The following is a 24,963-nucleotide window of genomic DNA, read 5'->3' on the forward strand; positions in this document are numbered from 1 at the left end:
GCAAAGACTCGGACACGACTGAGGGACTTCACTTTCACTTTAAAGATTGTGCAGAGAAGGATGAAGGTTAGGGCAGAGACTATGATGATTGTACAGAAGACAGAGGAGCCAGGCTAAGCCAAGTTCTGCGGAGGTGAAAGGTCTGAACTGCTGAGTCTTGTTCCCTGAGGTGTAAGAACCAAGGGACGGAGCGATGGTCAAGAACTTGGAAGCCTGGCCCAGGTGGGGCAAAAGGGGCGGACTCTGAAGGCATGTGCCAGCCAGCATTGGGCCGACCCCTTAGGCTACCAGGCCCCTTAGGCTACCAGGCACAGTTGAGTTTGAGGAGTAGTCTCCAGGTAAGCGAGACGCGGTACCACCCACCAGCTGTCAGGAGCTGGTCCAGGCCGGGCGGGACCCGAGATGGGCGGGGCGCTGGGCAGTTCCCCGCCAACCCGCTGTTAGGACAGAGTTGGTCCAGCATGGGCGGAGCCCCAAGTAGGTGAAACCCGAGGTGGGCGGGGCGCTGGGCTACCCGTGGCCACGCCGCTGTCTCGGGTGCATTCCTGGCTCTGCGGCTGGGGGCTGCGCAACTCCCGAGCAGTCTTCTGTCTTCGCTGGGCGCGGGGGTCGGGGCTGGTGGGAGCTGAGAACGAGGCCGCGGAGGACCCAGGTAAGTCGGGACCTTGTGCCAGTAGCGGGACCACGGAGGTTCGAGGTGAGCCGGGACCCCGTGCAGGCCCGTGCTGCTCTCCCAGCCGCCAGGGGGCGAGCGGCAGCGGGGCTCCGAGAGCTGACCCCTCCCAGCACTAGGGACCTGGGCGTCCGCTCGGCGTGGGGGTGAAGGGGAAGGTAAATCAGTAACCCGTAGCGCACACAGGGCCTTTTGTCCCGCTCCGTCCAAAGAGCACCCTGGCCGCGGAGCTGGTTACTCATTGCCCACCGGGGCGGGGGCGGGCAGACTGTCCCTGCAGCTCCTTTCGAGACCCACCGACTGGCACTGCTCCCCAGGGTGGCCCGATAGGGGCGGAGGAAGGGCGCGCTGGTCCCTCGGCTGCTGGACGGTCTATTCGCCCCGAATAGAGAGATGAGGAAGCTGAGGCTCCGAGAAATGCAGTCACTTGCCCAGGCTCTCCCAGAGCTTGAGTGCGGGAGGCTGGAGAACCCAGAACTACCTGATGTCAGAGTCAGACCCTTCGACCCCAGGTGCAGGGCAGTCTGTCCCGTCAGCCGCGCGGGTGACCCGACTAAATGAGGTCAGGGTAGCCCCGGAGTGGGACTAGAATCCCTGGGCCTCCCACTCCATTCCCAATCCAGAGAGCTACATCCTTGAAGAGCAGAGCAGGGTGAGGGGATGTCACAGGGGAGGGCAATGGAAAACGAAGGTGGGCACAGACAGAGCACAGATTGTGGCATCTGAGCCAGGTAGAGAAGTGGGATCACAGAGGTATGGGCAAGAGAGAAGACATGCCCAGTTCTGAAAGCCCAGTGCTGAAGAAGCAGGCTGTGTGGCCAATGAGAATGACTGGGGCAAGGAGGGAGGCCTTGGATGCTGGATAAACAGTGTGGACTGGATGCTGCTGCACAGAGGCAGCCATTATGGGCTTGTAAGCTGGTGGGTGTTGAGCAGGGGGGACATGACAGGCTCATAAATTTCTAAAACTCTGCTGGAGAATCAAGGGAGATGTTTGCAAAGGCCCAAGCTAGAGATGCCTGTCACATGCTCTGGGTTCAGGCAGGGAAGGTGAGATGGGCTGGAGAGGGACTGGGCAAGCAATGCCCCAGCTGTGGGGGCAGCCCAGAGAAGAAACCGTTTGAAGGGGGGGATTATTGCTTTGGCCAGGGCAAGCTAAGCACCCCCTGCCTCAGAACTCAGGACAGGGGGACCAGTGGCTGAGGAGGAGTGCAGTGAGATACCTGAGTGAGGTGGATGCGGAGGCATCAGTGACACCTGCTACTCGGGCCCAGGTGATAGCCAGCAGGCCCCTGGGACTAGACTAGCCACCCTCTTCCCCTGCCAGCTGAGGCTTAGGTCTGACGGTTCCTTTTGGTGGATAGAGACATCGTTGATGGTGTTTGGAGGAGAGTACCTAGATGGGGTGGGCGTGTACATCACACCTGCTAGGAACAGTACCAGAACTGGAGGTGACTGGCTGAGAGCAGACGCAGGATGACAGTCATGGAGAGGGGAGAGGGAAGAAAGCACTGCAGCGTTCTGTGCGCCTGGCCCTACATATGTTCTCTTTTATTCTCAGAGCAGTCCTGTAAGGACAGCAGCCCAGAGAGGGACAGTGACTTGCACTTGGTAAGAGTCAGGATTTGAAGTTGGTTCTGTCAGACACTAGAGTCTACCTGCTTTACAAGAGCTTGTGTCACCTCTGATGGAGTTGCGGGGGTACAAAAAACAGAAGTATCCCCAGAATGCAGTTCTGGCTCAGAATTATTCCTGGCCATGGGATGTATGGCCTTGTTAGCAGTGAGCACCCTGCCACTGCAGGGCTTCTTGGGTGGCTCAGACAGTAAAGAATCCACCCGCAGTGTGGAAGACCTGGGTTTGATCCCTGGGTCAGGAAGATTCCCTGGAGAAGGCAAAGGCAACCCACTCCAGTATTCTTGCCTGGAGAATCCCCGTGGACTGAGGAGCCTGGCAGGCTACAGTCCATGGGGTCGCAAAGAGTCAAACATGACTGAGGGACTAAGCACACACCCACCCTGCCACTATAGGTCTCCGAAGCTGGTCATGGAAATGTAAGCAATGCTCTAAGGAGTGGGGGTCAGATCAGATAACATCCAAATGCTGAAGCTTGGCCTTGTATTATATTTCAGGTTTTTTTTTTTTTTTTTTTTTTTGGCTCTTCAGCAATACATTTATTCAGCAAAAAATAAATTATGTGTGCTGAGAGGGAGAAGATGTGTCTCCATTCTCTGTTCCCTCCAAGCAAAAAATTCCAAAACTGCCCTTTCTGTGAACTTGTGCCAAGGAAGGTCTCAGCAGGACCCAAGAAGGGCAGGAAGCCCAACCCCCTTCCAGCCGCCCCCCCCCCTCCCCAAACCCCGCGCCGACCTACCATGGGGAAGCCTTGAGCTTTAGTTAATGGCAGAGCTGGTTCTAGTCTTTGCTCTGACGCTGCCTGTTGGGCTTGGACAAGTCAGCCAGCCATTTCTTGTCTCAGTTTCCTCATCTGCAAAACAGGAGCAGAGAGGCAGCAAAGGTGTGGGTCTAGTAGGAGTTCTTTGCCCTCTCTGTTTCAGGAAGGCAGTCATAGGAGGCCCAGCCTGGGTCCCTGAGAGCAGCAGGAAGGAGATGCGGCTGCTGTTGGTCCTACTGGGGGTCCTGCTGGGGGCACCTGGGGCTCCAGCTTTGTCCTTTGAGGCCTCTGAGGAAACGGAGCTGGGTATGGCCTCTAAGAAGGGAGAGGGTGGCTGGGGTGGGAAGAGTGGGCCTCAGGAGGGGGCAGCTGGCTGAGCAAGGCTGGAGAGGATCCTGGCCCAGGCCCTGAGGAGGTGACAGCAGGGCAGGACTCAGCCATGGAGACTTGGTGTCTGGCTCCCAGCAAGCGTCCACGTATCTGTGTGTCCCCAAGAGAGGACTGGCCTTGCAGGGTGCGGGGCCCTGAGCTGGGCCGCAGAGCTGGTGGTGAGCCCCTTGGCTGTAGGCGTGTGTGTATGTGCGTGTGTGTGTTCTGTGCACTGGGTGTGTGGGACTTGGGGGGCCCCACCAGCATGTGTGGTGTATGCACTGTGAGTGTGATGTGCCCCAGAGGTGTGGTGTGTGCCCTGTGCGTGGCACATATAGCATGTACCTTGTGTGTGTGTGTCCCTTAGACAGTGGCATGTCCAGTCCAGCATGTCTGCTATGTGCCGTGTGTGTGTGCTATGCACCAGAGGGGTGGCGTTTGCCCTGCACATAGCCTCTGCAGCATGTGGTTGTGTGTCCGTGAAGGGGCAGCAGGTGTTTAGCATGTGTTGAGCGTGCTCGTGTCTTGTGTGTGCAGCATGTTCTCTGTAGGCAGGGGGCTGCGGGGCTCACGGACCTCTGCCCTCGACCCACAGAGCCCTGCCTGGCCCCCAGCCCGGAGCAGCAAGAGCAGGAGTTGACGGTGGCCCTTGGGCAGCCTGTGCGGTTATGCTGTGGGCGGGCTGAGCGCAGTGGCCACTGGTACAAGGAGGGCAGTCGCCTGACACCTGCTGGCCGGGTACGAGGCTGGAGAGGCCGCTTGGAGATTGCCAGCTTCCTACCCGAGGATGCTGGCCAGTACCTCTGCCTGGCACGAGGCTCCTTGCTTCTGCACAACGTCACCTTGGTTGTGGACGGTAAGGGGGACTAGCAGAGGATAAGGGGTGCCTGGGGAGAGATTCTCTGTCCGGGGCCTCAAACGCCTCCTTCTGTCCCGGACATAGACTCCATGACCTCCAGCAATGGCGACGAGGACCCCAAGATCCACAGGGGCCCCTTGAATGGGCACATTTACCCCCAGCAAGGTCAGTGTGAGTCCTCAAAGACCCTGCCTTCCTGCTGGCCACTGAGAACAGATCTGTGTGTGAACAGGAGGTCTTCTAGTAGACACTGAATTCTCCCATCTCCTCCTCTTCAGCACCCTACTGGACACACCCCCAGCGCATGGAGAAGAAACTGCATGCGGTGCCTGCCGGGAACACCGTCAAGTTCCGCTGTCCAGCTGCAGGCAACCCCATGCCCACCATCCGCTGGCTCAAGGATGGACAGGACTTCCACGGGGAGCACCGCATTGGAGGCATTCGGGTGAGTCTCCAGGTTCCTTCGTCGGTGCCCTCAAGTCAAACCCGCAGCTCTTTTTCTAATGAGGAAGGCAGCCGAGGGACCGAGAAGGGGCATTAGACCGTGGACACGGACAGCTCTGGGTCAAGTTCCCACTCTGCTACTCCCTGGCAAGTGACTTAACCTGCCGACCTTAGCAATTCCATGTGTACAGTGGGAAGGATCACTGACCAGCAGGTATCAGTGTTTTAGCGGCTCATTTTCATGATGAGACCACAACAGGGTCAGTTCCAAGCTATTGTCTCAGAGGAAGCTGAGACTCAGAAAGGGCAAAAACTGGTTCAAGGTGGCCCAGCTTGGAAGAAGTAGAGCTAAAACTCAAAAGACTCAAACCTACGGTTTGGATACTTTTGGGAGCCTTCTCCTTTGTCCCAAAGTCCCTACCCTTGGCATTGGTCTCCCTGGGGCTTAGAGAGCTTGAGAAGACCCCTGTGGGCACGGTTCGGTGGCCTCTCATGGACGCTTGCCTGCTCCCCAGCTGCGCCACCAGCACTGGAGCCTGGTGATGGAAAGCGTGGTGCCCTCTGACCGTGGCACGTACACCTGCCTCGTGGAAAACTCTTTGGGCAGCATCCGCTATAGCTACTTGCTGGACGTGCTGGGTGAGTGGGTAGGCAGGCGGGTGAGGGGGCATGGGGGTGGGAGCCCTGTCCCTGTTTTCAGGTGGGACCCAGTCTGACAAGTCAGATGGACTTAGGCTTAGGTGACTCACTCAAGCTACTCAAAGTGTCCAGGTGGGGCCGAGGGAAGCACAGGGAGTAACGTGGGCTTGGAGAAGCAGGGCCCAGCTGAGGTGGGGAAAGGGAAAGACATCCAGGCAGAGGACACAGGCTGAGCCAAGGCCCTAGGCATGAAGAATACAATGCTTCTGTGGAGAGGAATATGTCTGGGTTGTGGGATTTAAGCAGAGAGCCAGACCTGGAGGGTTTTTGAGTGCTTGGCTGAGAAATTCTCCTTGTCCCCAAAGGCAATGGGGAGTCACGGAAGGTTTGAATGGTGTAAGGAGGGGATGAACAAGGTCTGAGCTGAGTATCAGGAAGGTTCCTCCCTTGAGCTGAGGGGTAGGCGGGAGGCAGGTAGGTACACTGATCAGGGCTGACAGCCTGGCCTGGCCTCTCCCCCAGAGCGGTCCCCGCACCGGCCCATCCTTCAGGCAGGGCTCCCAGCCAACACCACGGCTGTGGTGGGCAGTGACGTGGAACTGCTCTGCAAGGTATACAGTGACGCCCAGCCCCACATCCAGTGGCTGAAGCACATCGTCATCAATGGCAGCAGCTTCGGTGCCGACGGCTTCCCCTATGTGCAAGTCTTAAAGGTCTAGTCCCTGCTGGCACCTGATTCCACCATCCTCCCACGGGGGTGGGGAGTCCCCACCTCGCTTCCTGGCCATAGCGGGACCCCAGGCCCTGCTGTGACCCCTGAGTGTATCCCCCATCCCCAGACAGCGGACATCAATAGCTCAGAGGTGGAGGTCTTGTACCTTCGGAATGTATCTGCTGAGGATGCAGGCGAGTACACCTGCCTGGCGGGCAACTCCATCGGCCTTTCCTACCAGTCGGCCTGGCTCACGGTGCTGCCAGGTGAGCTCCTGCTGTGGTCCAGCCATAGGCTGTGACCTGCTGGGTAGAGGGAGTCTTCCTTGGTCTGTGAGATATGGATCTGGGATGTGGCGTGTGGATTTGGGATTCTGCATACAGTAATCCTGTTATGCATGTCCACATATGACTGTCTGTGCGACTCTCTGGGACATGGGTGTGCAGTGCTGTGCTGTGCTTAGTCGCTCAGTCGTGTCCGACTCTTCGTGACCCATGGACTATAGCCCATCAGGCTCCTCTCTCCATGGGATTCTCCAGGCTAGAATACTGGAGTAGGTTGCCATGCCCTCCTCCAGGGGACCTTCCCAACCCAGGGATCGAAGCCAGGTCTCCCACACTGCAAGTGGATTCTATATTGTCTAAGCCACCAAGGAAGTCTGTGGGTACGCAGTGCAGTTTTACTGGTGTGTGTCTCTCTGTGTGAGGAGCTACAAGGGCTTCAGTGAGACGGGGTGGGGCCAGCCATCTGACTGCTGACTGACCAATCAGTTTCTGTCTGTGTGTCCCCCCTGTGCGCAGAGGAGGATCTCACGTGGACAGCAACAGCACCCGAAGGCAGGTACACGGACATCATCCTGTACTCGTCAGGCTCTCTGGCTTTGATCGTGTTCCTGCTGCTGGTCGGGCTATATCGCAGGCAGACGCTCCTCACCCGACACCACCGACAGCCCGCCACCGTGCAGAAGTTATCTCGCTTCCCTCTGGCCCGACAGGTATCCAGCGTGCTGTCCCCCGCCTCCGTGTTCCCATAGCAAAGGCTCAGGGCCTGCGTTCCCACCCCAGCTCAGCTTCAGCAGACCGACCAAGTCTCTCACTTTGCAGTTCTCGCTGGAGTCAGGCTCCTCAGCCAAGTCAAGCTTGTCCCTGGTGCGGGGTGTCCGTCTCTCCTCCAGCGGCCCCCCCTTGCTCGCTGGCCTCGTGAGTCTCGACCTGCCTCTTGACCCACTGTGGGAGTTCCCCCGCGACAGGTATGCCGTGCCGAGTGAGCGTGGGGATCAGACCCTGTGCAGGAGTGATGCCCAGTGGCTGAGGCCTTGTCTCTCTCATCTTCAGGCTGGTGCTGGGAAAGCCCCTGGGCGAGGGCTGCTTTGGGCAGGTGGTATGTGCAGAGGCCTTCGGCATGGACCCCACCCGGCCGGACCAAGCCAGCACCGTGGCCGTCAAGATGCTTAAGGGTGAGTGTGGCGGCTTGTGGGAGATCCTATGACCTGGAAAGTAACAGACAGGGCTCAGGGTGCTAGTGGCTGAGGACCAGGAAAGGCTGTCATTCCCCCGACTCCTTGGGCCCAAATGTGCCACCGATCCTGGCAAGTCATTTCTGAGCTTCGATTTCCTCACAGGTCACATGGGATAAATAACAGTCCCCGCCTCCCAGCCTGAGGTTGGTGGAAAATGACACCTAAAATCTTTACTACTGGGGTGATGGTGACCACAAGAGTTTAGGGTGATAGGTCTGCTACCCTGTGTCAGCTTTGACCTCAAATAACCTTATTAGCCTTGAAGGCCTCCACCTCAACCCCATGATTTCCCCCCGAGATTGCACCCTCGGTCTCCCCCAGGTCCTTCCCAGATCTCCCCCTGTGTCTACCACTCTTTCAGAGAACAGCCCAAGCAGCAGCCCCAGGAGGCTCAGGACACCCGGGTGGGACCCACCATCGAGGCCTCTCGCTGCTATTCCCCAGCCCCTTCTACAAAAGCAGCCCAAACCGCTGTTCCACTCCCGCCAGCCCCTCCTTTCTGCACAGCTGGGGCCACCTGGCGCTTTCTGGGAGGCAAGGATTGAGAAATGTGCATTGTGAGGTCTGCCGGGGAGAGTAAGTCATTGGCCCAGGGCCACAGGTCAGCCCCAGGGGCTCAGCCCCGGGTCCTTAGCCTTCTCAAGAGAAACTAGAGCAGCTTCTTCCTGGCCTCCCCTGGCTGCGCTCTACCAGCAGCTCCCTGAACTCCCAGGCCAGATGGACGCCAGGCCCTGGTCAGACAGACCTCAGGGCGCCAGCCCACTTCCCGCCCCCAAGAGCTCCCACCCCATTTGGGGACTAATGCCAAGTCCTCCAGACGGAGCTTCCTTCCTATTCAGAGCGCTTTCCCCGTCCTCCTTTTTCCTGGTTGCACTCACTGGCAGGCCTAGCACTTTTAGATCCTGATCTTGTCGCATCCTTGCAACTGTTATGAGAGTAGGGCATAATCCATCATCCCATTTCATACAAGATGATCCTGAGGTTCAGAGAAGTTAAGAGACTCTTTCAAGGCCACACAGCCTAGCAGGGATTCAGGCCCAGACCTTCCTGGCACGGAATTTAGGGCTCCACGTCCTGTCCCCAACCCAAAGCCTCCCTTGTGTAATCACCCTGGCTGTCATCCTCACAGACAACGCCTCCGACAAGGACTTGGCAGACCTGGTCTCTGAGATGGAGGTGATGAAGCTGATTGGCCGACACAAGAACATTATCAACCTGCTGGGTGTCTGCACCCAGGAAGGTGGGAGCGGGGCGGGGTGAGGGGCGGGGATGGTGGGGGCATGGAGCCACATCCGTGTCAGCTTCCCTGTCACCCCTCTCCTCTGCAGGGCCCTTGTACGTGATTGTGGAGTGTGCTGCCAAGGGCAACCTGCGGGAGTTCCTGCGGGCCCGCCGACCCCCAGGCCCTGACCTCAGCCCTGACGGGCCTCGGAGCAGCGAAGGGCCGCTCTCCTTCCCTGCCCTGGTCTCCTGCGCCTACCAGGTGGCCCGGGGCATGCAGTACCTTGAGTCCCGGAAGGTAATGACCCATCCCCGCACTTTCAGGCCTTGTGTTAAATGCCACCAACTTCTCCCTCTCCTCTTTTCCCTTACTGTAAGTGTCCTTGAGTCCTTCTGTACTGCCTCATCTACACGCAGTTAACACTGCATCTTCCCATTCCTTCCTCTCCCACAGGCAGGAAGAGGTGGTGCAAGAGACAAGGTGTGGGCCCTGAAGTTAGTTGGCTTACATTTCCCCTCTCTCAACTTCCCCATCTGTAAAATGGGTGGATGATTCCCACTCGTCGGGTTGCTGTGAGGTCACCTGTGCCCAGTTCCCAGCCATGTGTCCTCAATCTAAGACCTCTGCCCCACCCCCAGTGCATCCACCGGGACCTGGCTGCCCGCAATGTGCTGGTGACCGAGGACAACGTGATGAAGATTGCAGACTTCGGGCTGGCCCGTGGCATCCACCACATTGATTACTACAAGAAAACTAGCAACGTAAGGGAGGCGGGGCGCAGCTGATTGGGGCCAGGCACTGGGACCCGTGGCCCTTGGCAGCAGTGTGCCCTCTTCCCTCCAGGGCCGCCTGCCTGTCAAGTGGATGGCACCAGAGGCCTTGTTTGACAGAGTCTACACGCACCAGAGTGATGTGTGAGTCCTGGAAGCTGGGGCCCGGGATGTAACTGCAGGCAACCTTTGTCCTTCTAAAGCCCTTGCCCTGGGTCTGAGTGGGACCAGACTCTAAAAGAAGTCCTTATTCCCACCCCCATGGTGGATCATAGTTGTGGGGTCCCCTATCCTAGCCGCAAGGTTAGGGAGTGAAGCTGTACCCTGCTGAGCCTGGGTTCTGCCTCCATCCAGGTGGTCGTTTGGAATCCTGCTGTGGGAGATCTTCACCCTCGGGGGCTCCCCATACCCTGGCATCCCCGTGGAGGAGCTGTTCTCGCTGCTACGAGAGGGGCATCGGATGGACCGGCCCCCACACTGCCCCCCGGAGCTGTGAGTCCTCACCCCACTCTCCCTCACTTTTCAGTCCTCATTCTCTGTCCTAACCCTGGCCTCATGGTCCAGTCATACAGAGTGGTCAGCTCTCACTCATGGTCACCCCCTCCTCAGCCCGGCTGGGAAGGCTTGGCAGGGTACTCTTTTGCTGAATGGCCTCGCCTCGCATCAAACCCTCCTGCCCCTTCGCCACACCCCCTCACCCAGGCCCTAGGCTCCTTCTGACCCTCCCCGCTCCTCCCCCAGGTACGGGCTGATGCGTGAGTGCTGGCACGCAGCACCCTCTCAGAGGCCCACTTTCAAGCAACTGGTGGAGGCGCTGGACAAGGTCCTGCTGGCTGTCTCTGAGGAGGTACTGCGCCCCTATGGTCCCAGGACCGTCCCACACCCCCATGCCCACTGCCCTCTGGGCCTCATCCCACCTGACCACCAGGGCTGACCAACCCTGTTCCCCACAGTACCTCGACCTCCGCCTAACCTTTGGACCCTACTCCCCTGCCGGCGGGGACGCCAGCAGCACCTGCTCCTCTAGCGACTCTGTCTTCAGCCACGACCCCCTACCACTGAGGCCCAGCTCCTTCTCCTTCCCTGGGGGGCAGACGTGAGCAGGGGCACAGGCTGTACGGGCAGGGTCAGCTGCAAGCCTTGGGCCTCCTGGCTCAACTGCAACCAGGTGGCGCTCGGCCTTGGCAGCCCCAGGCCCTGACCTAAGGGTACTATCCCAGATCTCTGGTTCTGTTTTGGGGAGGTCTGTCCTTGGTCCTGGGGTCCCTAGTCTTGAGACTTCCTTCTCTGGCCTCTGGATCTCAAGCCAGAGTTCAACCCCAATCTCAAGGCCCTGTTCTTTGGAGTCAAGGCCCCAGTGTTCTAATGGCTTGTTAAGGTTCTGCTTGGACTTCTGGGCCTTGGCACTCAGTCCTTGTTCCAGGGCTTTGGTTGGACCTGGCTGCAGGGCTGTCTTTACACCTCCCCGCTTCCCCATACCAAGAGAGGTCTTAGACCTCTGAACCCCACTTCCCCAGGCCTCCCCTGCCTCCCTCTGCTGCTTGTCCCAGCATCTTGATGGAAGGAGCGCTCGTGCCCACCCCATCCCCACACCGCCCCATGCTGGCTGAGAGGCTGGGAGCCTGCCAAAACACAGAAGCAAATGACCTTTTATAAATTATTTTTTTGAAATAAACTTCTGTGTGCCTGCCTGGTGTCTTCCCCACAGCGGATGGAGGGGGAACAGGGTGGAGAGATCCCTGAGCTGGGAGTTTTGCTGGGGATGACACAGACGGAGGGCTCCACGCCAGGCCCTGGGTTAATATCCACCTCCAGCTGCCTCAGGGTGGACCCGGGAGCCTTTGTGCCCCTCTGTCTTGGTTTGTCTGTCTCAGCAGCCTCGTCGGATATATGATAGTGTGAAGGAGTGCTAACTGGCAGGTGAGTCCACACGGCACCATCCACTTGGCGGGACTCCTGTACCCTCTGCACATGTGTTATGTGCATACGTGCCCTGGGACTGTCCCCAAGGGAGCTGGCAGCACCCCGCCCCCATCTGCTCAGCATTAACCAAGCTGACCGTTAACACAGCATGAAAGCCTGAAACTCAGCTTCGAGGCTGCTGCCCGCTCCCACGCTCTGCTGCTCAGGGTGGGGGCTTTGCCCACCCCGCCCCACCCTGGCCAGTCTCCCAGGCAGCAGCTGGTTGCCGCCTGGCTGGGCTGCAGCTGTCTCTGCCTGCCTAGTCCTCCCCTGGGGAGGCCGTCATGGCCCTGTTCTCAAACACCCTCTGGGGGAGGGTGGAGGGATCAGCTTCTCAGGGCTCTAAGCCTGGAACTTCTCCGGCTCCCTCCCAGCAGTCACTGCCGCTCTTCAGCCCCCCAGTCCACAGAAGAGGTACCTGACCCAGTGCCTGGCACTCTCTGTGGCCCTGCTTGGCCCTGCTGAAACAGGAGCTCCCATCCAGGACAGACCCTTGGTGGAAGCTCCTGGATTGCCCCCAGAACCTCTAGGGGGTGGTGGCTGAAAGTACAAACAGGGTCAGAAGGGGCTAGGAGCACGGATTTGGGACTAGGGCCATCCTGGAAGACGGAGCAGGAGCCACACTTCTCTTTCTGTTCCAGGTTTCCTCTTTGTCTCCTCTTCCTACTCCTCTTTGCCTCCTCTTCCTACTCCTCTTTGCCTCACTATGTCCCATCTTCCCCCACAAAACTGTATCTCCTCCAGGAGCCCCCATCTCAGAGAAGGCACCAGAGAAAAACCCAGGGAGTCTTCCCTGACTGCTTCTTTCCCCTCAGGAGCCCTGTCCCCCAGTGGAATGAGACAACACTGGACTTGGAGCTGGGAAGTTCAGAGTTGCCACCTCCACTGTCCCATGGCCACTGTCTCACTTACTAGATCATAACTCTTCACCCATGAGTGGTACAACCCTGCTTGCTTACCTCCAGGGCTTAGGGTTTAGGATGAAATGAGTCTCAGATGAGCACATGCTTGGGGAAGGACGCCCTGCATAGTTCACGTGGGTTATGCTGAGTGTTTCCCTAAGAATTGGTGAACTTGGCCTTTGCCGCATCCCTGAGTCTCAGGGCTGTCTCAAAGGGTCTCCTTCCTGCCCGAGGTCTCCTCCATCCCCTCCCCTCCTATTCCCTTACTGGTGGCTCCACAGACAGCTTCCAAAAGCAGCTCTTGGCTTACGTTCCTCCTGCATTCAAGAACCCCCTCTGGCTCCCAGGAGTCCTCCAAACTTTCTGACTGAGCCCCTATCTCCCACTGAAGTCATTGGCTAGTGACTGTCCTTTATTAATCTAGTCAAACACAGACCCCTCAAAGCCCACCCAGGGAAGAAAAGGGCTGGGAGGCTAGAGCAGTGCGTAAAGACAAGGGAGTGGCAAATGAGGACCCCCATTTTCCACTTTCCCACCGTGAGCCCACTGCTGTGCTAGGCCCAGCACAGGGGAGGGAGAGGCCCACCACTGTCCCTCATCGCAGCCTTGCCAGATATTGAGACGCCACAGACTGCAACCTGCCAGGCTCCTCTGTCCACAGGATTCTCCAGGCAAGAAAACTGGAGTGAGTTACAATGTTCTCCTCCAGGGGATCTTCCCAACCCAGGGATCCAAGCCAAGTCTCTTATGTCTCCTGCATTGGCAGACGGGTTTTTTTTTTTTTTTTACCACTAGCGCCACCTGGGAGGCCCAGATAAAGACTGGTTTTCCCAGTTTAATGGCAGAGAAACTGAGGACATGATGGACCCCAGGGTCATAAGGATTAGGGTCTAAGGAAGGAGCTCAGTTGATCCCCCACACCAGGTTCCCAGCAGGTCCTGTGTACATGGGAGACTCATCAGAGTGATGGGGGCAGCTGCTGCCTGGTAGGTCCTGGGGTCCCAGAGGGGTTCAGCTGCCCCTCCCCGTCCCCCCTCCCTGCTAGCCTCTCTGGCAGGCACGTGCTTACTGGGCCTTTCCACATTCCTCACGTCCCATGTCAGAATCAGACAGATGCTACTAATTCCCCCGTGCAAGCTTTGCCGCTCCATCCCCCCGTCCCCCAAACTGGCTCTGGGCATCGTGGCAGCATCTGGAGCTGACACCCTTGGTCTGCCTGGGTTCCAAGCAGCTTCTGAGCTAGTGCCCACCCACCTCCCCCATCCAACCGCAAGAGCCTGTCCGAAAAGCACTGGGTCACCTCCGGACTCTGCCACTTGCTGGCTGCTTGGGTCAGCCAAAGGTTCTGGTAGGAGCAACAGACAGACGGCCACTCAGATCTCAGAAGCCAGAGCCAAGAGGCAGGAGGCTGCTGGGAGGGAATCAGTGCCTCGGAGGGAGGGGTAAGCTGGCCCTGGTAAGCAGGTTGGGAGGGTGTTGAGCTATGACTGAAGTTACCCTCTCTGAGCCTGAAACACAGGAATGGCAACATGCCTTGGGGAGTGGTAGGAAACGCTCGGCCAAAAATGGCTGTTGTTACATGGATTAGGAGGGAACGGCCCCCAGGTCTGGGTTGCCATGATCCCATGCCTTCTTAATGGCATCCCTTCCCTGGAAGGCATGCTTGTCCCCATTGCCCAGATGAGGACACTGAGGCTCAGAACGAGGAAGTGACTGGCCTGAAGTTGTTAGTCACTCAGTCGTGTCCGACTCTTCTGCGACGCCAAGGACTGCAGCCTGGCTGGCTCTATCCATGGAATTCTCCAGGCAAGAATACTGGAGTGGGTTGCCATTTCCTCCTTCTCCCAAGATCACATGGGGCAGTGAGAGAGTCAGTGCTCGGGTACGGGTGCCTTTCCCACTGCAGGGATCGTTCCCAAAGCCCTGGTGGCCCAGTCATTCTGAGGGCCAGGAGAGGCTCTGGATTTCTATGAAGCAGAAATGGAATGTCCACACACACAAATGGATAGTCATTCATGACACCTAAGCACAGAGGGGCTGGGCCCAGCACTTTGAGCTCCAGCCCTGTGACCTTCATCTCTGCCACCTCTGGGCCTCACATGGGCTATTGCTTCTTCTCCCCCACTTAACTGGCCAAGCCCCTCATGCCCTTTAGATCTCACTTAAGCCTCATTTTGGGGGGCAGCCTCCCCAAGGCCTCCTTCCAAGTTGCACCCCACTTCATGCTCTCGTTGCTATAGAGCAGGATGCTCACAAGAATCTCCTTTCCCCAAAGTGTGATTCCCCAGGAAGCAAGCACTGCCTTGGTAGATTTTTAACCAGTAGTTCTAAAATTTTAGCATATATCAGAATTACCTGAAAAGTTAAGATTGCCGGGTCCTACCCCAGAATTTTGTATCTAGTAGGTTTGAGTATTCTTGCCTGGAGAATTCCCATGGACAGAGGAGCCTGGCAGGCTACAGTCCACAAGGTCACAAAAAGTGAGACCTGACCGAGCGACTAAGCACACACACACACACACACACAGGTTTGAGGTAAAGCCTGGAAATCTGCATTTCTAACAAGTTCCCAGGGGATGCTGCTGGTCTGAGGCCACACTTTGAGAACCACATTTTAAAGAGGCATCCTGTGTTCATGGTTTAAATAACTGAAACAAAAACTTGAATGGCACAAAAGGGTTTCCATGAAAAACTACCCCCTTGTCCCCACCCTCTTTGCTCCCACGAAAAACTGCCCCCGTTTTCTAAGCCTTCTTGCATTGCTCCCCCCATGTGCATGTAGCCCTTGATCCAGGGTAGCAGTTACTGTCCTTGTCCCCCAACTCCCATCCAGGGCAGCACCAGGCAGAACGGAGGGACAGGTGGAGGAGACTCACCCCCCAGGACATACACTCAGGTGCGTACCACCACCGACTGCCCCTTCCCACACTCTAGGACCCTAACTGGGAGCCCCCCTCCCATCCCTCCACCTGCTGTTGGATTTAGCCTAATCCCAGAGTATGAGTGTGAGGCAGCTGCAGTTCTCTCTGCAGGGAGAGGGCCCCCTTCAGAGGAAATCTCCTTTTATTCTCTTGCTACCGAAATCTGACCTTCATCAGCACCTGGGCCCCTAGGCTGGGGCCTGTCCCCAAGAAGTGGCTGAGGAGATGGCGTGAAATCGCCAACAGCTGAACTCACCCAGCATTTTCCCGCATCCTCTCCTACTCAGTTGCCACTCACATTCCACAGCGCCAGTCCCTTCCGGGCCTCTGGTGCCAGCCTCTAGTTCTTGTGCTGCTGCTTGGGCCCCAGCCTGACCTGGCCCTACTGATCACACCCACTGGCCCTGTGGCCTATGGCTGTGGGCACCTCCCAACTCTCAACCTCCAGACCACTCTTGTTCCCTTCAGGGCGTGGTTCGGCGTTCACCTCCTGCAAGAAGCCCACACTGATCTCACAGCACAGCCCAGGCATTCCACCTCTATGCACAACTGGAATAACCCATTTACGGCCCTCTCTGTCTCACTCAGGACAGGATCCTCATGGGCTCCCTCTCGAAGTGCAGAGCAGGCCCACAAAGTTTTGTGAAATGACTGAATGACCTGGTAAGGACGATGATGAGGCTCCTGGTCAGGGAGGTATAGGCCCTTTCCTTTCACAGCGGAGGACCCTTGGAAACCAGGTTCCAGGAGAGGAGGGTTGGCTTGGAAGACTGAGACAGCCAGACCCATATTGGACAGCACAGCTCTACAACCTTACCAACAGGCTAGCCCTCAGATTCTGGGGGAAGGAGGTTATTATAATTGCTGGGGGACTTACTGCATGTGCTAAGGACGGCTTCACTCACACAACTGGGCTTCTGCCTAGATGACCGTGGCCCCTTCCAAGTCACTGCTAATAACAGACATGGACTATAGCCTGCCAGGCTCTTCTGTCCGCGGAACTCTCCAGGCAAGAATACTGGAGTGGATAGTCACTTCCTTCTCCAGGGGATCTTCCTGAGATTGAACCTGGGTCTCCTGCTTTGCAGGCAGATTCTTTACCATCTGAGCTACCAGGGAACCTCTGAAGCAGACAGGCTAGAGATAAATGATGGATGGCATAGAATTCTCTAAAGCAGCACTGGCAAGAGGACCTCTTGCAATGATGGAAATTATCCGTTTTGTCCAATACAGTAGCCACTGGCCATACATGGCTACTGAGCACTTGAAACATGGCTCATGCGACTAACAGATTATTTTAGTTCATTTAAATACAAGTTTAAAGAGCTGTGCATTGACAAGACAGTTTCAGAGCCTTCATAAAGGGGCTCTTAAGTGTCCTGACGGGGAATTCGCTCCACCTGACAACGCTGAGGGGAAAATTTGAAATGAAGTGATGCGCCCCTGTCCCCGGGAGGCACTTACTGCAGTTGTGGGGATGCGATCACTTGTGAAGGGTGGGCAGGCAGTCACTATGGCTGCTTCCGGGGAGAGGAACTCGGTGGATGGGGCCACGGAGGGAGGGGACCTTTGTTTCTTTTGATTTTTTTAAACTTGGTATGTGCATTGTTATTTACCAAAATTGAAATTTAAAAAATATATATATAAGGGCAGCAGATGTATCAATACTATTCTTATATTTACTATGTTTACTTAATATTGTGTAATAAAATTTTGCATATAAAAAAAAAGAAAAGAGGGAATTCCCTAGCTGTCCAGTGGGCAGGACCCTGCACTTTCACTGCCATGGTTCAGTTCAGTTCAGTCACTCAGTCGTGTCCAACTCTTTGTGATCCCATGGACTGCAGCATGCCAGGCTTCTCTGTCCATCCCCAACTCCTGGAGCTTGCTCAAATTCGTGTCCATGAGGTCGGTGATGCCATCCAACCATCTTGTCCTTTGTTCTCCCCTTCTCCTCCAGCCTTTTGTCTCTCCCAGCATCAGGGTCTTTTCAAATGAGTCAGTTCTTCGCATCAGGTGGCCAAAGTATTGGAGCTTCAGCTTCAGCACCAGTCCTTCCATGTTCAAGCCCCAGCTGGGGAACTAACACCCTGCAAGTCATGCAGCACGGCCACAAATAATAATAATAATTCATTAAAAGAAAAGAAAAAATACTAGAGACAAAAAGTATCCCCTCTGAGTACACATCAGCTTCCACAGTGGCCTGGCTCAAAGCTCAGGCTGTCCCAGGAGCCAGCTGCAGAGCTTCCTGGGGTCAGCACCCTCCTATATAGCCCCTCTGTCCTCCTGTTGCTTCACATGCCAGCCCAGGATGAACCCAGTCCCATCAGACAAAGCCTGAGCTGACCCCTGCCCACTCCCCAAATTCCCTGCACACCCCTCCCCCATCAAGCCTCTAGACCCAGTCACCTTCTTTCTGTTTCTCTGCCACCCCAAGTTCATGAGAACTTCAGGGATTTTGACTTGCAGGTCTCTGCAGGGAATACTAGTCCCCCAATGCTTCTGGGTTGGCTGTTAGAACAAAGGTCGTCTCCTAACAGTGGCCTCTCCTGACCACTCTGGCCAAAGTCCCCCCTCTGTTATTCCATATTTTAGCCCCTTGTTTGTTTTCTTTTATCATTATCTTATTTGCTCACTCTTTACTGACTGCCACCTCCCTAGAAGGCAAGCTCTGAGAAGCCAAGGGACCATTCTGTTCACAGTTGTACTTGTCAACAGCGGGATCTGGGGGCCTTGTGGATAAGTGCTCCCTAGATATTCAAGGAATGAATATGTGTTGAATGAATTTCCCAGATTCAAACTTCAAATTCCAGATTGTCAAGCTGGGAGCTAAGACAGTCTCCTCAGAATACACACATAGCCTCCTGAGGGGCTCACAATGATGAGCCCCATAGTGTCCACCAAGGGATGGTCAACCCTCCTCCCCTCGCTGAGTGGGGCTGAGAACCCCGAGAAGGCTCAGGACCATTACTACCCTTACCACACCTAGGCTCAGGGTGTCTGCCTGTAAGCCAGTCAGCTTGTGTCAGGACAGCATGAGGCATCCAAGGGGGGGCCTGCCTGCAAATCCACAAGGAAAAGACACTTCAAAACACTATAGGGACTTCCCTGCCAGTCCAGTGGTTAAGACTCCACATGTTGACTGCACGGGGCACAGGTTCAATCCCGGGTTGGAGAATCAAGATTCTGCATGCTGCAAAGTGCAGCCAAAAATTAACAACAGCAAAAACCCACTAAAGAGAGAGTATGATGAGGTGATTAAAAAGGAAACCAGAGGTCAGCAAGCTTATGAAGAGACCCTGAAACTCAAGAATAATGCTCTCAAGAGATGTCGCTTATCACACTGCCAAAATTTAGTGAGCTGGAGAATGCCAGGTGTCAGCAGGGACAGGGAGTGGGAGTGGGAGGGTACCCACCTGGACTGTGGGTGCAGCTATCTCAGAGAGCTGCCTGGGAGCTTTCAACTAATTAGATAAATGCATGCCCTATGATCTAGCAATTTGGCCTGAATGTATCCCACCCCCTCTTCCCAAACCCTCACACATAGGGGCCTGCATGGGGAAGCTTGGAGGAGTGGTTGGAGGCAGCTGGGAGTCCATCCTGGGAGGTGGATGGACCACATGTGCAGGGGACCCAGTGGATGCACAGCCATGTGGAAGGACCTCAGAAGCCTAGTGCTGAGTAGAAAGGGTAAGAAATGAAATGGGCTCTAAAGCATAAAGCCATTTGCACAAAAGAAATGATGATGACACAGGGAACACACATGTTATAAGTACACACACAAAACCATTAGCACTGATGCCCAAGGCACAGGCTGATAAGAGGAGAATGAGGCTCAAAGGGAACTGAAAACCAAACAAAGGAATAAAGCCCAGGAGCTGTGTGCACCCGGGGCAGGGTTCAGTGATTCTTTACGGAGGAGGTGACCTGGGGGCCCAAGCTGAAGAAGAAATTGGACAGACGAGGACAGGAAGGCACAGTAAATCAACAAATGTTTACTGAGCACCTACTGTATACCAGGTGCCATTCTAGTCGGTGGTTATACCCTACCCTAAAGAGCTGGAAATCTAGAGGCAAGGACAGTCATTAAATAGACACCCAGGGAAACACTGACTATAATTAACACAGACTCTGAAGGTCAGTTGACTGCAGCTGAGTGTCTACACTGGGGACCAATCCCGATCTGACGCAGGGAAGAGCTCCATGAGGAAGTGATATTTGGTAGAAGGAGGACAGCGCTTGGCCTTGTGATGAGTGGGAGGAAAAGTATTCCAGGAAGAGGGAACAGTCTCACCGTAGTCCGGAGGCAGGCAGGAGTGAGGAGAATCAGAGCTGCTCCAGTAGAGACCACATACAGAGTAAGGGAGAATGTGGTCCCAGGTGAGTCCACACCATAGAGGGCTTTGTAGGCTTCGGATTTCATTCCCAGAGGAATGAAGAGATCAGAGAGTGCCAGGCTGCTAATACAGAGGTGGAGAGATGGGTGAGGGGACACTACAGTGTCTGAGCAGAGCTGGAAACTGGGACAGCACCTCCAAAGCACACATGGAGTCTCCCAGGGTAATGGACATAATGAGTGTTAATGCATCTAAGGAGGGACCATCCAGTTACCCTCCCATCTTCTCACCAGGGACCAACACCATCCTTCAGAGCCGCATTGCAGGCTCCTATGGTAGCCAGGCGATGGACAGAAGTGGAAATCAAGGGATGTCTTTAGAATGAGAGGGCTTGTTAATGCAGGCTGGAAGGAAACGAAGGTGGTTCTTGACAATGGCTAAGAACTGGGTGAACAGGTGGGGTCCTTGTGACTGTTTCAGGGGCCTGAGGAGGGGCTGCATGGAGGAAGGCAGGGAACACAATGGTGAATGAAAATCTAGGGACTTCCCTGGTGGTCCAGCGACTAAGACTCCATGCTCCCAATGCAGGGGGCCCAGGTTCAGTCCCTGGTCAGGGAACTACATCCCACATGCCACAACTAAGATTGAAGATCCTGCATGCTGCAACTAAGAACCAGCACAGTCAAATAAATATTAAAAAAAAAAAAAAAAAAAAGATTTGAGTCAGACTGACATACTGTGCTTGACCCTGAAAAAAATCAAAAGGGAGCCAGTACAGCCCAACTCCCCTTGTCCTGTGCCTTGCATCCCAACCACCCCTTGGGCCCATGGCCCCCTTTCCTCTCCTCCTTTCCTTTCTGGGTTTTTGTCCTATAATTACACCCTGGGAGGGGCCTCCAGCACAGGGAGCGGAGTAGAGGGGATACGCTGGGGTGATGGTGCCACCTCCTGGAGGCCACAAGTAGTGTAGCATCCTGCTTCAGCCTCGCGTTGGGTGGCGATGGGGCCTTGGGCTGTATCCATGGAGCTTTCATGTTGGTGATGATCAGGTCATTCTCAGAGGACTGTTCAGGCCTGGGTACTCCATTTGTCAGTGAGGTGCTGACATGCCCTCTCCACCCTACCCAAGGGAACCACTGTAGCTGCCCCTGATAAAAACCCTCCCACTGCCCTCGGGACTGGGGCCAAGCTGTTTGGCATAGCAACTATGGGTTTGGCCCTGGCCTTAGGGATGCTTCATTCCTATTAGTCTCCATCCCTACCTGTCCCCCACCCCACCCTGCCACACATGCACCTCCATCTCTTTGCACAGTTGTCCTCTCTTCCCGGAACCAGTTTTCTCTTCCCCTCCCACCAGTTTTCCCAAACACTCTTGCAGGTTCCAAATTCTCCATTCCAGGGCTTCCCTGGTGGCTCAGTGGTAAAGAATCCCCCGGCCAACACAGGAGACACAAGTTCGATGCCTGATCCGGGAGGATCCCACATGCTTGGAGCAACTAAGCCCCCTGTGTGCCACAACTACCGAGCCTGTGCTCTAGAGCCCAGGAACCACAACTACTGAAGCCCACACACCCCAGAGCCCATGCTCCACAATGAGAGAAGCCACTGCAATGAGAAGCCTGCACACGGAAACTAGAAACTAAGCCCTCATTTGTGGCAACTAGAGAAAAGCCCCCACAGAAACGAAACCCCAGCACAGCCAAAAATAAATAGAACAATAATTTTTAAAAAATTCTCAAGAAGCTTCATAGTTTTAAAATACAAACAAAAATTCTCCACTCCCTTCCCCACCCCCCAGTCCTTCCAGCACCTCCACATCAATTAGGCGAAGAGAGGAGGGAAGAGTGTGTCAGTCCATGGGAACAGCATGTGCAAAGGTCAAAGGTGGCTTCAAGAAGCTGGGAAGAGCCAGAGACCAGAGAATGTGACAGAGCTGACAGGGCTACAGCAACGGATCCATAGAGTCACAGGCTCTAGTGAGGGGCTGAAACCCCAGCGTGCAGTGAAAGACAAGCTTTTCAGTAGCAAAGGACATGATCAGAGATGTGTCTGGAAAGGCTAACACAAGGCTGCCAAGTACGAAGGGCACTGGAGAAGCTACAGTGGGTGTGGGCAGAACAGGTCCCAGGGGTTGCACAGGTGAGAGCTGATGGGAGCTTGGATACCTGAACCCCTACTTTCTGCGGGCTGGGTCCTGAGCCGGGGCTCCCAGTCATTGACGGCAGCTTCCTTGACAGGACCTTGACTTACCTTAGTGTGTTCCACACGAGCTCTGACTGCCAACTGTGATACCCTCCCCACTTCTCAGCCCTGGTGTCATGTCCCCAGATACTACCTGCCCCATGGAGTCAGCACCTGTGCCTTGTGGGAGCTGCCGTCTCATTTTAGAGGAAGACAGGCTGCTTGGGCTCAAAATTGGGAAGTCAGTAGTGAGCAACAGAGATAGAATTTGAACTGGGGTCTGTCTGCCTCCTCCACCACACCAGGTGTCACAGAAGTTGTAAGCAGCCTTCTGTCCCCTGATGGCAATGCGACTTCGGGTGGGTCACTTTAACTTTCTCTGCCTCAGTATCCTCGTCTACAAAATAGGGGCAACGGTAGCAACCGGCCCTGCAGGATTTATGAAGAGTATATGCACTAAAGGCCCATAAGGAGCCCAACACAGCACCAGACACATAGTAGGTGATCAATAAATGGTTGCTGTTCACGTGAACACTGTCCCAGGAACTTAACACGTTCATTGGGAAAATGTACTTCGGCGTTGTGAATTAGGAGGAGGACAAAGTGAGCTCAGGAGGGATGGGAAAGAAGGAGAAAACAGCGAGCATCTCGAGGCAGGTCTGGAGCTAGGTGGCCCTAGGATTCAAGCACACGGCAGGTGTCAAGGATACTAGCCCTGAAAAGGTTTGAATGACACAGTGAGGAACCACTGAAAGTTCTATAGCTAGAGAAGGCACATCCAGAACCCTGCACCTAGGGGTGGAATGATTTCTCCTCCACAGGTGACCGCACTGACACTGGAGGCCAGAGGGAGCCCAGACAGCAGAACACTGGCAGCAAGGAGCCAAGTTCTCAGGTTTCAGCAAACCCAAGTCTAGGGCTTCCCTGGTGGCTCAGTGGTTAAGAATCCGCCTTGTAATGCAGGGAACACCAGTTCGAACCCTGGACTTGGAAGATCCCACATGCTGCAAGGCAACTAAGCCCCTGTGCCTCAACTGGTGAGCTCATGCACCCTGGAGTCCATGCCCCACAACAGAAGAAAGAAATTACCACAGTGAGAAGCTCATGCACCGTGAATAGAGAGTATCCCCCGCTCACTGCAACTAGAGAAAGCCAAGGTGCAGCAATGAAGACCCAGTACAGCTAAATAAATAAATAAATAAATAAATATTTTAAAAGAAAAGAAAACCCAAGTCTAGGTAGCCCTTTTCAGGCCAAAGAACCTCCCTTATATAATTTTCCATCTTGTCACACGGTGGCGATAGTGTGCCACCAGGAAAATCCTCTTTACCTGTCTTTCAGCCAAAACAATAGCCAAGTACCAAGACTTGTCAGCTTCCTCAAAGGCTCTAGGGAGAATCCTTACAAATCTCTATGACGTAGAGTATCTTCATATCTCTACCTTGCAGTTGGAAATGTGGGCTCACAGAAGTCCAGGAGGACTCATAAGATAATCCAACCAGGATTTGAACCCTGGTCTCTCTGTCTCCCAGTCTGCCTGAAACAGCTTCCTGTCCTGGTATGACAGCTCCTGGCTGTCTCTTCTGTCCCATCACTGGGCAGTGCTACCTTTGTGGAGCAGACGGATTAGACAGGGAGTAGAATATTATACAGGACAAGAAGGACTTTCACTTCTGCTTTTTCTCTCTTGTTTACCTCCCTTATGCAGCTTTTGCATTGAAGGTGAGGTGATGAGACAGTTCCCATCCCTGGGGTAGAGAGAAGCTGGGCTGAAGGATGAGGCAACTAATTTTGAGCACCTTCTCTGTGCCAGGCATTATGCCAACCAACATTCATTCCTACATTAATTCAGGACACAGTAATGAAGCACCCACTGTTGGCTGGTCACAGGTGACACAGTACTTCCAAGCTTTTGGCACACAGCAATAAACACTTATATATTTATTTTATATGTAAAGAAAGAAAGAAAATGAAGTCGCTCAGTCCTGCCCGACTCTTTGTGACCCTGTGGACTGTAGCCTGCCAGGCTTCTCTGTCCATGGGATTCTCCAGGCAAGAATACTGGAGTGGGTTGCCATTTCCTTCTCCAGGGGATCTTCCCGATATAGGGATCAACCCTAGGTCTCCCGGATGGCAGGCAGACTCTTTACCGTCTGAGCCACCAGGGAAGCTTTATACGTAGAGATACGTTTTAAAATATTCATACTGTAAATGAGCCCTCCGCTTAAAAAATATTTATTGACTAAAACACCTACTTTCAGCTTTAGGTACCCGTGAGACATGCAGGTATGAAGTCTGGAACTCTGGGACAAATCTAAGCTAGAGATTGAGGCTCATAAATTACTGGCATTTAGGACATGCCAGTGACCAGACGGGATTCCTCAGGAAATCTGGGTAAACAATCAGCAAGGTGGACCTTGTTTGCCAAACGGGAAGGAAGGGAGGCATACCCATGACAGGGTGGCGCAGAGAAGGGCTTGATAAAGAGGTAGGAAGGGACCAGACTAGAGCGGGAGCTTCTGGAAACCTTGTTAGTTCCCAAGGGTCAAGAGTCAAATGCTGCCAAGCGGAGCAGCAAAGATTATGAAATACAACCGGTTCTAGCCGGAGCAGGACTGCTAGTGACCTGAAGCCAGACTAAAGTGGGATGAGAAAGGGAGGCCAGAGCCAGCGGAGGGGAGAAGAGAGAGAGCCTCGCTGTAGACGCATGGAGATCTTTCTCTTACCAGGAGGAAAGACTACATGGCTTGCGGGCTGCCGAGAAAGAGCGAGAAAGACAGGAAGGCTTGGAGCTCCAGGGGTGCGAAAAGAGAAAGATGCACAAAAGAGGGCGGAAGCATTAGGGCGGGACCCAGAGCCCAAGAGGAAGGCTAGCCCAGCCCAGTCCTCTTTTCTATCTCAAAACGATGGGGCAGGGCGCAATCTCTGGCTGGATTTGCGGCATGCCGGACATTACTAGATACTGCCGGCCCTTTCCGAGCGCGCCCCACTGCGTAAGATCACCTTTCCCCAGGCTACACCACCCTCTGCTTCCGAGGGCAGAGCGGATCGCGCGGCCC

The 24,963-nt window shown here is 55.0% G+C and overlaps 1 protein-coding gene and 1 long non-coding RNA gene across 3 annotated transcripts; one reads left to right on the top strand and one right to left on the bottom strand.

Annotated features, from left to right (window-relative positions):
• The first annotated feature begins 539 nt into the window (after positions 1-539).
• FGFR4 (fibroblast growth factor receptor 4) lies at positions 540-11,292 on the top strand. 2 transcript variants are annotated; one of them, XM_042250349.2, is made up of 19 exons: positions 540-652; positions 2,235-2,284; positions 3,232-3,374; positions 4,033-4,293; positions 4,381-4,461; positions 4,575-4,741; positions 5,256-5,379; positions 5,902-6,092; positions 6,219-6,357; positions 6,892-7,085; positions 7,195-7,340; positions 7,426-7,547; positions 8,740-8,850; positions 8,939-9,129; positions 9,471-9,593; positions 9,676-9,746; positions 9,957-10,094; positions 10,344-10,449; positions 10,556-11,292. In XM_042250349.2, the coding sequence occupies exons 3-19, from the start codon at positions 3,284-3,286 to the stop codon at positions 10,700-10,702; spliced, it is 2,403 nt and encodes an 800-aa protein (XP_042106283.1). In that variant the 5' UTR covers positions 540-652; positions 2,235-2,284; positions 3,232-3,283; the 3' UTR covers positions 10,703-11,292. The 2 variants fall into 2 exon arrangements, with proteins under 2 accessions (XP_042106283.1, XP_004008758.2); XM_004008709.6 differs by lacking the exon at positions 2,235-2,284.
• Positions 11,293-17,045: 5,753 nt separating this feature from the next.
• LOC121819632 (uncharacterized) lies at positions 17,046-24,935 on the bottom strand. Its single transcript, XR_006059917.2, has 2 exons — positions 24,631-24,935; positions 17,046-17,476 (listed from the first exon to the last, which is right to left on the bottom strand). It is a non-coding gene; the product is annotated as an uncharacterized LOC121819632 (long non-coding RNA).
• Between the last annotated feature and the right edge of the window lie 28 nt (positions 24,936-24,963).

Source organism: Ovis aries, chromosome 5 (assembly GCF_016772045.2).
Source record: "Ovis aries strain OAR_USU_Benz2616 breed Rambouillet chromosome 5, ARS-UI_Ramb_v3.0, whole genome shotgun sequence".
Classification (NCBI taxonomy): Eukaryota; Metazoa; Chordata; class Mammalia; order Artiodactyla; family Bovidae; genus Ovis; species Ovis aries.

Bases quoted from the DNA above. Each gene is read 5' to 3' on its own strand.
- FGFR4 (XM_042250349.2), top strand. From the start codon at position 3,284: ATGCGGCTGCTGTTGGTCCTACTGGGGGTCCTGCTGGGGGCACCTGGG. The intron at 9,594-9,675 runs GTAAGGGAGGCG...TCTTCCCTCCAG, and splicing joins ACTACAAGAAAACTAGCAAC to GGCCGCCTGCCTGTCAAGTG. The intron at 9,747-9,956 runs GTGAGTCCTGGA...GCCTCCATCCAG, and splicing joins TACACGCACCAGAGTGATGT to GTGGTCGTTTGGAATCCTGC.